The 12,643-nt window shown below is 44.8% G+C and overlaps 1 protein-coding gene across 1 annotated transcript in view; it reads right to left on the reverse strand.

Moving 5' to 3' along the window:
* Nucleotides 1–12,643, reverse strand: part of LOC137367180 (dynein axonemal heavy chain 8-like) — a 2,531,605-nt gene that overhangs the window by 2,268,980 nt on the left and 249,982 nt on the right. The window contains exons 22-23 of the mRNA XM_068028616.1: nt 11,359–11,466; nt 11,167–11,268 (exon numbers count right to left, since the gene is read on the reverse strand). Coding sequence (XP_067884717.1) covers nt 11,167–11,268; nt 11,359–11,466 — 210 coding nt within the window. The remainder of the gene's footprint in view (nt 1–11,166; nt 11,269–11,358; nt 11,467–12,643) is intronic.

Here is a 12,643-nt window from a genome sequence, read left to right on the forward strand (position 1 = left end):
TTGAGTATAATTCTGCTGCTGCTGATGGCCCACAGCGCCTCATGGATGCCCCGTTGTGCACTGCTAGATCTGTTCGAAATCTGTCCCATTTAGCACGATGATAGTGCCACACAACACGATGGACGGTATCTTCAATGTGAAGGCGGGACGTCGTCTCCACAAGGACTGTGCGGTGGTCACTCCTACCAATACTGTCATGGGCAGAAGCATCTGCAGGCAGATTGTTGAGGACAAGGTCAAGTATGTTTTTCCCTTGTGTTGGTTCGCCCACCACCTGCCGCAGACCCAGTCTAGCAGCTCTTGGTGATGGACATTGAACTCCCCCACCCAGAGTACATTTTGTGCCCTTGCCACCCTCAGTGCTTCCTCCAAGTGGTGTTCAACATGGAGGAGTACTGACTCATCAGCTGAGGGAGGGTGGTAGGTGGTAATCAGTAGGAGGTTACCTTGCCCATGTTTGACCTGATTCCATGAGACGTCATGGGGTACGGAGTCGATGTTGAGGACTCCCAGGGCAACTCCCTCCCTACTGTCGACCATTGTCCTGCAACCTCTGCTGGGTCTGTCCTGCCAGTGGGACAGGACATACCTAGGGATAGCGATTGCAGTGTCTGGACATTGTCTGTAAGGTATGATCCTGTGAGTATAACTATATCAGGTTGTTGCTTGACTAGGCTGTAGGACAGCTCTCTCAACTTTGGCACAAGCCCCCAGATGTTAGGGAGGAGGACTTTGCAGGGTCAACAGGGCTGGGTTTGCCGTTATCGTTTCCAGTCAATGCCGGGTTGTCCATCCGGTTTGATTCCTTTTTATTGGCTTCGTAGCGGTTAGTTACAACTGAGTGGCTTGCTAGGCCACTTCAGTTGAGTAAGAGTTACTCAATAAGAGTTAAACACATTGCTGTGGGTCTGGAGTCACATGTCGGCCAGACCAGGTAAGGACAGCAGATTTCCTTCTCTAAAGGACATTAGTGAATCAGATGGGTTTTTACAACAATCGACAATGGTTTCATGGCCATAATTAGACTAGCTTTTAATTTCAGATTTATTAATTAAATTCAGATTCCACCTTCTGATGTGGTGGGATCCGAACCCATGTCTCCAGATCAATTACTAGTCCAGTGATAATACCACTAAGCCACCGCCTACCCCAGAGCTCAGAGGCCCTGCCTGTTAAGAAGCTCCTCAAGGAGCTTAACAGGAAGAGAACAGGTTGCCAACGTTCACCCTCCCTACCCAACTCCCTGCCCCCTCACTTTGAAAATGCAAGCACATCCCAGAGGCGCAGGACACAGACACACCATCCAGGAATGCTATTTTCAAAGTGGGCTTCCTTCTATTCCAGCTCCCAAGGGCAATTGAAAATTCTGCCCATGCACTTCAGACCCATCATTGACTGCCTCGCATTTTACCATTTCATCCTTTCTATTTATAAACTACTCTTTGCTCTTGCGCGATTTCTCTCTCAGTCTCTTGTGAATCTTATTTCTCCTCTCTAATGTTTTATCCCAGTCAAATTAGTTTAAAACCTCCCTAACAACACTCGTTATGCTGCCCATGAAGACATTGGTCCCAGCTCTGTTGAGATGTAGCCCATCCACCTTCAAAAAGGTGGAAGCCCGAAGTCTTTAACACAAAGTCTCCTCGGCAACTGATAAAAAAGGTTTGACTGAGCTAGAAGAAAGGACAGAATTTTCCAAGCCCTGGGGTGGAAGGAAAATATTGGGAATCAGGATGTCTCAAGTCCAAAAACAAAATACTGTGAATGCTGGAAATCTAAAATAAAAACAGAAAGTGCTGGAAATACTCAGCAGGTCAGGCAGCATCTGTGCAGACATAAACAGAGTTAATATTTCAGGTCAATGACCTTTCATCAGAACTGGGAAAAGTTAGAGTTGTAATAGGTTTTAAGCAAGTGAAAGAGAGGAGGGTGGGAAAAAGAACAAAAGGGAAGATCTGTGATAAGGTGGAAGACAGGAGAGCAAAAGGGTTCATGGTGCAAGGCCAAAAGTAGTGGTAATGGGACAAGTTAAGAAAGAAAAGATGTATCTAGAGGAGGACTAAACGGCAGAATGATGAACAACTGCCATCCAAAAGAAAAGCAAAGAAAAAAAAAGATAGAAACAAGAGGGGGAATAGCCAAAATCAACGAAAATGGAAACAAAATAGGGCAGAGGTCATGATCTAAAATTGTTGAACTCAATGTTGAATCTGGAAGGCTGTAAAGTGGCGTTCCTTGATCTTGGCACTCTGCAGACGGCTAAGGGCAGAAAGGTTGAAGTAGAAGCACAGTGGAGAATTAAAATGACAGGCAACTGGAAGATTGGAGTCACACTTGTGGACTGAAAGGAAGCGTTCCACAAAGCAGTTACATAATGCGCATTTGGTCATTGTAGAGGACACTGCATCATGAGTAGTGAATCCAGTTCACTAAATTGAAAGTAGTACAGTAAACTGCTGTTTCACCTGGAAGAAGTGTTTGGGACTTTGGATGGTGATAAGACAGGAGCTAAAAGAGCAGATGGTGTATTTCCTGCACTTGGATGGAAAGGTGCCATGGAAAGGGGAGGTGGTGATGGGGGTGACTGAGTAATCAACCAGGGTATCATGGAGGGAATGGTCCTTTTAGATAGATCAAGGGAAAAGGGGATGGGAAGATATGTTTAGTGGTGGTGTCAAGTTGGAGGTGTCGGAAATGATGAAGGATGATCCGTTGAACATGGAGGCTGGTGAGGTGAAAGGTGAGGGCAAGAGGAATCCTATTAGAAAGGTGAGTACAATGGCATTCACTTGATGCACAGATCATCTCAGCCCCCTCACTCTGCCTTCATAAGGCCAATCCAGCACATCACTGCTCCCACCAACTTACCTTGCAGATACACCAATCTCTCTCTCTCTCTGTTTATGCAATTCTTCACATCCCACTTTGTCCATCCACCACTGTTACTCACTCTCATCATTATGCAATTCACATCTCTCCCTTATAGGGACTTTCAACAAATGCTCTCCATCTATCCATTCAATACATGCCATTACTCTCAATCCTAAATCTCTTCTTTCCTTCCTTGCAGCAGAAGAGAGCACAGGGCACAATTGAGAGGCAGAGAACCGGAGGTGGCCCTCCAGCCATCATGCTGCAGAAGAGGAGGTGCTGGACATCAGTGGAGTCTCGATGTTCCTGGCCAGTGGAGAAGGGGAAAGGGATCGTCAAGCAGAATAAAGTATCAGACAGCCACATACTCATTCGTGTGGACTTGATTTCAGCAATGAATGAAATAGTACCACGTGCATGTTAATCACTCAAAACATTCTCACCTTGACAGTTATAATTTAATTTCTCACGGGGCCTTCAAGCGTCCTACAGGAGGTGGTACAGGGTCATGACAACTACTCAGAAGAGGAGATGCACCATTGCAGGATTTATTTAGACATGCACCGGCTCAGACACTCAGTTCAGTGGGACTGGTAAGGCAGATAGTTGGATTTTCACCTGGAGAATCACATGAGCACGAATAGAGAGGGCAATGGAGAGTCTGCCCAGAGGCCACAGGACACTCAAAGCTCTGCTCATCTGGACACAGATGCTGTACCTTGGAGGGGTGGGGGGGGGGGGGGGGGTGGTCACTGATGAACCAGATAATTCTGGAGCAGCAGCAAAAAATGTGCAACGTACTGCCAGGTGTTCTAGTCGCACTGTGCACGATTGCAGAGAGATTGGAGAAGCCTTTCTCAAGAATGAGTAGCATGATGTTGCAAGCCTTTGCAATGATGTCTTCGTTCATGGGAAGGTGCCCACCTGTATGGAGCATCAAAAGTGGTATTCAAATGAGCATGTAGGCTTGCACAAGAGGGGTAGAATTTAATGGAGCCAGCCACCCCACCTATGCCATTTAAAGCCCCTTGGTTCTATTTAACGGCGCCCGGCCAATTAACAGTCCTTAGAGGGACAGGGATCCTACCTTCAAGACCAGCCAGCCAATCTGAGGGCCAGCAGCAACAGCAGCCCACCAAAAGCTGCAGGGAGCCTGGGTACCAAGCGTAGCACTGGAGACCGGGACCTCAAGTAAGTGTTGCACGGTTGCCAGGCCAGTCCGGCAGGCCTCAGCGATGAGGCCGAGGTGGGTGGGGGATGGTGCGGGGGAAGGTGGGTGATTTTCCACCAGGGGACCCATGGGCCACAGCTCCACTGATCAGGACTGATCATCTACCTCTATGCCATTTTTCCCGCTATCCCCATATCCCTTGATGTCATTAGTATTCAGAAATCTATTGATTTCTGTCTTGAACATGCTCAATGATTTTAGAATTAGAATTAGAACATTACAGCGCAGTACAGGCCCTTCGGCCCTCGATGTTGTGCCGACCTGTGAAACCATCTGACCTACACTATTCCATTTTCATCCATATGTCTATCCAATGACCACTTAAATGCCCTTAACGTTGGCGAGTCTACTACTGTTGCAGGCAGGACGTTCCACGCCCCTACTACTCTCTGAGTAAAGAAACTACCTCTGACATCTGTCCTATATCTATCACCCCTCAACTTAAAGCTATGTCCCCTCGTGTTTGCCATCACCATCCGAGGAAAAAGACTCTCACTATCCACCCTATCTAACCCTCTGATTATCTTATATGTCTCTATTAAGTCACCTCTCCTCCTCCTTCTCTCCAACGAAAACAACCTCAAGTCCCTCAGCCTTTCCTCGTAAGACCTTCCCTCCATACCAGGCAACATCCTAGTAAATCTCCTCTGCATCCTTACCATAGCTTCCACATCCTTCCGATAATGCGGTGACCAGAACTGCACACAATACTCCAGGTGCGGTCTCACCAGAGTTTTGTACAGCTGCAGCATGACCTCGTGGCTCCGAAACTCGATCCCCCTACTAATAAAAGCTAACACACCATATGCCTTCTTAACAGCCCTATTAACCTGGGTAGCAACCTTCAGGGATTTATGCACCTGGACACCAAGATCTCTCTGTTCATCTACACTACCAAGAATCTTCCCATTAGCCCAGTACTCTGCATTCCTGTTACTCCATCCAAAGTGAATCACCTCGCACTTTTCCGCATTAAACTCCATTTGCCATCTCTCAGCCCAGCTCTGCAGCCTATCTATGTCCCTCTGTACCCTGCAACATCCTTCGGCACTATCCACAACTCCACCGACCTTAGTGTCATCCGCAAATTTACTAACCCACCCTTCTACACCCTCTTCCAGGTCATTTATAAAAATGACAAACAGCAGTGGCCCCAAAACAGATCCTTGCGGTACACCACTAGTAACTAAACTCCAGGATGAACATTTGCCATCAACCACCACCCTCTGTCTTCTTTCAGCTAGCCAATTTCTGATCCAAAGCTCTAAATCACCTTCAACCCCATACTTCTGTATTTTCTGCAATAGCCTACCGTGGGGTACCTTATCAAACGCCTTACTGAAATCCATATACACCACATCCACTGCTTTACCCTCATCCACCTGTTTGGTCACCGTCTCGAAAAACTCAATAAGGTTTGTGAGGCACGACCTACCCGTCACAAAACCGTGCTGACTATCGCTAATGAGCTTATTCTTTTCAAGATGATTATAAATCCTGTCTCTTATAACCTTTTCCAACATTTTACCCACAACCGAAGTAAGGCTCACAGGTCTATAATTACCAGGGCTGTCTCTACTCCCCTTCTTGAACAAGGGGACAACATTTGCTATCCTCCAGTCTTCCGGCACTATTCCTGTCGACAATGACGACATAAAGATCAAGGACAAAGGCTCTGCAATCTCCTCCCTAGCTTCCCAGAGAATCCTAGGATAAATCCCATCTGGCCCAGGGGACTTATCTATTTTCACACTTTCCAAAATTGATAACACCTCCTCCTTGTGAACCTCAATCCCATCTAGCCTAGTAGCCTGAATCTCAGTATTCTCCTCGACAACATTTTCTTTCTCTACTGTAAATACTGACGCAAAATATTCATTTAACACTTCCCCTATCTCCTCTGATTCCACACACAACTTCCCACTACTATCCTTGATTGGCCCTAATCTAACTCTAGTCATTCTTTTATTCCTGATATACCTATAGAAAGCCTTAAGGTTTTCCCTGATCCGATCCGCCAATGACTTCTCGTGTCCTCTCCTTGCTCTTCTTAGCTCTCCCTTTAGATCCTTCCTGGCTAGCTTGTAACTCTCAAGCGCCCTAACTGAGCCTTCACATCTCATCCTAACATAAGCCTTCTTCTTCCTCTTGACAAGCGCTTCAACCTCTTTAGTGAACCACAACCTTCTGGGGTAGAGAATTCCACAGATTCACCACCCTCTGAGTAAAGAAATGCCTCCTCATCTCAGTCTTAAATGGCCTTATTCTGAGACTATGTCCCCTGTTCTAGACTCACTAGCGAGAGGCCATCTACCCTGTCATGCCCCGTAAGAATTTTGTAAGTTTCTATGAGATCACCTCTCATTCTTCGAAACGCTAGAGAATACAGGCCCAGTTTCTGCAATCTCTCCACATAAGACAATCCCACTTATCTTGGGTAAAGTGTTCTCCAGCTTATTGCTAGCTGGGAAGTGTGGTGGACCATGAGAGGAATGATGGTGAAAGTGGACATGGAAATGTTAACTTGGCTCAAAGCACTTCCACTTCTCAACTGCTAACTACCTCCCGCCTCCTCAGTCAATAACCTCACGTGCAGCCTCATGTCCTGATGATCGAGTCTGCCACGCATAGGTGGAGCAGTCTTTGCCAGGGCTGTCACAGGTACCAAAACAGTACACAAAAGTAAATTCCATGCTGCGTCCTCAGTTAAATGTTAGCAGCGTGCAACCCAGTGCGACCTGCACTTCTGGCTGGCTGCATACATGCACAACAGGGTTCCTAAAACCATGCGTGGCTCGCACATTTTTTAACCTAGCCTCCGGCTCTTTAAAGCAGTCAGTCCCTCTTAAAGGGAAGCTGCACTGGTCAACTAAAAGCTGCAAATAACTTAAATTAATACAATTAAAGTGAAGGAACATGGAACACCAAACCAGGCAGAAGGCTCCAGGATTCTCAGAGGCTGCACAGGAGGCACTAGTTTCAGAGGTAGACTCAAGGAGAAAGACAATGTTTCCGTCGGGGTTCAAGTGGCCCTCAAGCTGGACCCTCCAAAGGGAGTGGGATCAGGTAGAAAGGGAGCTCAATGCCTGGAGTTTGGACCCAAGAACCTGATAGCCGTGAATGCACCTTCACGTCACCTCTCATACGAACCAAATCACCTGCCTGTCACGCTGCTCAGTGTACCACACCCCCATCACTCACCCATCAGCAGTCATTCGCATTCAGGATTCACACCTGGCATTTACATACTCCTCACCCACATACACTTTTCGTTGATTCTAGCCTCGTACCTACCTGACCTGCTGACGACCATGTGTGCAGGAAGTGTATCCATCTGCAGCTACTGGCTACCCGCATTACAGAGCTGGAGCTGCGGGTGGATTCACTATGAAGCATCCGCAATGCTGAGATCTCATGGATAGCACGTTTAGCGAGATGGTCACACCACAGGCAAGTGCAGAAAAGGCAGCAAGGGAATGGGTGACCACGAGGCAGAGTAGAGGAAGGCAGGTAGTGCAGGAGTCCCCTGTGGCCAACCCCTCTCTAACAAATATTCCGTTTTAGAAACATAAAAAATAGAAAAATGGGAGTAGGCCATTCGGCCTTTCAAGCCTGCACCACCATTCAGTACGATCATGGCTGAGCATCCAAATCAGTAACCTGTTCCCGCTTTCTCCCTGTATCCCTTGATCCCTTTGGCCCTAAGAACTATATTTAACTTTTTCTTGAATATTGCACTTTGGACATTGTTGGGGGATGTGGCTCAGGTGAAAGCACCAAGAGCCAAGTTCATGGCACCATGATTGGCTCTGCCGCACAGGAGGGGAGGAAGAAGAGTGGCAGGGCTATAGGGATAGGGGATTCAAATGTAAGGGGAACAGACAGGCATTTCTGCGGCCACAAATGAGACTCCAGGATGGTATATTGCCTCCCGGTGCTCGGGTCAAGAATGTCTCTGAGCAGCTGCAAGGCATTTTGAGGGGGGAAGGTGATCAGTTAGTTGTCGTGGTACCAACGACATAGGTAAAAAAAGGGATGAGGTCCTACAAGCTGAATATAGGGAGTTAGGATGAGAATTAAAAAGTAGGACCTCAAAGGTAGTAATCTCAGGATTACTACCAGTGCCACGTCCTAGCGAGAGCAGACATAGCAGGATATACTATCAAATGGACACGTGGCTGGAGAAATGGTGTAGCAGGGAGAGATTCAGATTCATGGGACATTGGGACCAGTTCTGGGGAAGGTGGGACCAGTAATCGCTGGATGGATTGCATCTGGGCAGCACTGGGACCAATTTCCTCTGGGGTGTGTTTGCTAATGCTGTCGGGGAGGGTTTAAACTAGAATGGCAGGAGAATGGGAATCTGAGCAGGGAGACAGAAGAGAGGGAAACTAGGATAGAAATGAAAGACAGAAAGATAAGAAGCAAAAGTGGAAGGCAGAGAAAACAAGGGCAAGAAACAAATGGGGTCATAGTGCAAAATAAAGCTAAGATGACTAACAATGTTAAAAAGACAAGTCTGAAGGCATTGTGCCTTAATGCGCAGAGTATTTGCAAGAAAGTAGATAAATTAACAGTGCAAATAGATATAAACAGTTATGCAATTACGGAGACATGGATGCAAGGTGACCAAGAATGGGCACTGAACATCCAGGGGTATTCAATATTTAGGAAGGACAGGCAAAAGGGGAAAGGAGGAGGGGCAGCATTGTCAGTAAATCAATGCAATAGTGAGGAAGGATATTGGCTTGGAAAATCATGATGTGGAATCTGTATGAGTGGAGCTAAGAAACACCAAGGGGCAGAAAGCATTGGTGGGGGTTGTCTATAGGCCCCCAAACAGTACTGGCGATGTAAGGGATAGCATTAAACAGGAAATTAGAGATGCATGCAATAAGGGTAGAACTGTAATCATGGGTGACTTAAATCTACATACAGATTGGTCAAACAAAATTAGCAATAATACTGTGGAGGAGGATTTCCTGGAGTGTGTACGTGATGGTTTTTTAGAGCAATACGTTGAGGAACCAACTAGAGAACAGGCTATCCTAGACTGGGCATTGTGCAATGAGAAAGGATTAATTAACAATCTTGTGTGCGGGGTCCCTTGGGGAGGACTGACCATAACATGACAGAATTCTTCATTAAGATGGAGAGTGAAGTAGTTGAATCCGAAACTAGGGACCTGAATCTAAATAAAGGAAACTACAAAGGTATGAGGTGCGAGTTGGCTATGGTAGATTGGGGAACTTTACTAAAAGGGTTGACGGTGGATAGGCAACGGATAATATTTAAAGAACGTGTGCATGAATTACAACAATTGTTCATTCCTGTCTGATGCAAAAATAAAACCGGAAAGGTGGCTCAACCATAGCTTACAAAAGAAATTAGGGATAGTATTAGATCCAAAGAGGAGGCATATTGCCAGAAAAAGCAGCAAGTCTAACGATTGGGAGCAGTTTAGAATTCAGCAAAGGAGGATCAAGAAGTTGATTAAGCGGGGCAAAATAGAGTATGAGAGTAAACTTGCGGGGAACATAAAAACTGACTGTAAAAGCTTCTATAAATATGTGAAGACAAATGTCAGAAATGGGGGAAATTATAATGGGGAACAAAGAAATGGCTGAACAATTAAACACATACTTTGGTTCTGTCTTCACAAAGGAGGACACAAATAACCTCCCAGAAATGTTAGGGAACCAAAGGTCTAATGAGAGGGAGGAACCAAAGGAAATCAGTATTAGTAAAAAAAAGTGCTAGGGAAATTAATAGGATTAAAGGCTAACAAATCCCCAGGGCCTGATAATCTACATCCCAGAGTACTAAAAGAAGTGGCCCTGGAAATAGTGGACACATTTGTGGTCATCTTACAAAATTTTATAGACTCTGGAGCAGTTCCTACAGGTTGGAGGGAGGCAAATGTAACCCCACTATTTGAAAAAGGAGGGAGAGAAAAAACAGGGAACTGCAGACCAGTTAGCCTTACATCAGTAGTGGGGAAAATGCTAGAGTCTATTATAAAGGATGTGATAGCAGAACACCTGGAAAGCATAAACGGGATTGAGCAAAGTCAGCATGGGTTTACGAAAGGGAAGTCATGCTTAACAAATCTACTGGAGTTTTTTGAGGATGTAACTAGTAGAATAGATAAGGGAGAACCAGTGGATGTGGTGTATTTGGATTTTCAGAAGGCTTTTGATAAGGTCCCACATAAGAGGTTAGTGTGCAAAATTAAAGCACATGGGATTGGGGGTAATATACTGGCATGGACTGAAAATTGGTTAACATACAGGTAATAGAGAGTAGGAATAAACGGGTCTTTTTTCGGGTGGCAGGCAGTGACTAGTGGGGTACCGCAGTGATCAGTGCTTGGGTCCCAGCTATTCACAATATATATTAATGACTTGGGTGAGGGAACTAAATGCAACATTGCCAAGTTTTCAGACGACACAGAGCTGGGGGGGAATGTGAGCTGTGAGGAGGATGCAAAGAGGCTCCAATGTGATTTGGACAACTTGGGTGAGGATGCAAATGCATGGCCGATGCAGTAAAACATGAGTAAATGTGAAGTTATCTACTTTGGTTGTAAAAACAGAAAGGCAGATTATTATCTGAATGGTGATAGATTGGTAAAGGGGGAGGTGCAACGAGACCTGGGTGTCCTTGTACACCAGTCGCTGAAAGCAAGCATTCAGGTGCAGCAAGCAATTAGGAAGGCAAATGGTATGTTGGCCTTCATTGTCAGAGGATTTGAGTACAGGAGCAGAAAGAGGCCATAAATATTACATGGTCACTCATAAATCCAATAGAGAATTCAAGAGAAACTTCTGTACCCAGACATTATTTAGAATGACCTCAAGGTGACATTTAGGTGACGAGCATTGATGCATCTTGGGGGAAGCTAGACAAAAACATGAAGGAGAAAGGAAGAGAAGGATACGTTGATGGGGTTAGGTAAGGAAGGGTACGACATGTTCATGTGGAGCATAAACACCAGTTGGACTGAATGCCCTGTTTCTGTGCTGTAAATACTATGTAATATTGTGTAATATATAATGTTTTACCTGCATTTTATTAATAACAATTTCAGAATCCTGCTCCCACACACGAGCAGTACCATCCTCAGTGATATATTCCTTGCAGGCTGTAACCATTTGGTTTGTGACCTAAAATTGGTAACATACAATATCACAGCAGAATTACCAACATGCAAATGGATTCAGAGATCAAATTTGTAATCAAATTAAGGTACCTACCTTAATAAAAAGGGAGGTCATCTGTTGTGAGGTATTGTAGTACCGTGACACATTGTGGATCATTTGAATCGTATTAATCAAATTTGGAACACTTTTCGTCATAGTGACCTGGAATTTGAATTGTTTTGTAACTGTCAGGCCATAAGACAAAAATCTTCAAAAATAATGCACAGAATTAAAATAATTATTTTGTTTGTGACCTTTGAGTGTAAATTTTTTAACATGGGAGTAAACTCAAATCAAATGAGCACGTTAGCCCTGGATATCACCATTTTGAAGATGGGGAACTAACCTTGTAAATTTTCCAATTCTGAGTTATTTATAAAGGGTATGCTTTCTGACCAACATCAAAAGAAAATAACTTGGAATAAATAATATGTGAATGGCAATAAGTAACTATAAAATAAATAGTACTTGCAAATATGTAGAATATAGGCCTGGAAATTCCTTGGAACTGCACCTGCTCCACCAATGTTCCAGAGCCAGAAATGTAAACAGGAAGCCTTCCTGATTAATGACAGTTTGCCCCTTTTGGGGAAACTATGGCTGGGAAATTACTCAGAACTGTTCCCACTCCACCAGCACTTCTTTGCACTGATGCTGGTGTGCTGGTGGAGTGGGAACAGTTCTGAGTAATTTCCCAGCCATAGTTTCCCCAAAAGGGGCAAACTGTCGTTAATCAGGAAGGAGCAGTGTGCAGCATATGGTTCCATTCAAATAATAATTAAACTATTATGAAAGAGGCAAAAACAAATTAGTCCAACATCATGAAATTGTAAGAACATAAAGAAGATAAAGCCCATTCCCTTCACAGACTATGTATAATTTCCCTGCTTTAATATACTCAACCCATGCTGGGTCAATTGTCAGTTTTATATTTGGAATTGATAGACTTCTGTCTAAGGGATATGGGGCACAGCCAGATCTATCCTGTTAGGTCACAGATTAGTCATGATCTAACTGAATGGCAGAACAAGCTTGAGGGTCTCAATGGCCTACTTCTGCTCTTATGTTTCTATCCAATTTTGTGAGTGAGCCAAACCACTATAAGAAAAACTTTAAATTGTAGTTAAATGCTAAATGCAAACTTGAAAGCTTTTCGAAAGCGATTAACCCTTAAAATTAATGCTTAAAATTCCCACACTTACCAAATTCCCAAGCTCACACACTGGGCTAAATTTTTAAAGCCTACCGCCAACATCAGCGGAAAGCTTCAAAAATGGCACAGCGCACACGCGAGATGTGCACCGCTGAGCCGCTGCATATTTAATGCGGCAACTCACTT

Source organism: Heterodontus francisci, chromosome 3 (genome assembly GCF_036365525.1).
Source record: "Heterodontus francisci isolate sHetFra1 chromosome 3, sHetFra1.hap1, whole genome shotgun sequence".
NCBI classification, from domain to species: Eukaryota; Metazoa; Chordata; class Chondrichthyes; order Heterodontiformes; family Heterodontidae; genus Heterodontus; species Heterodontus francisci.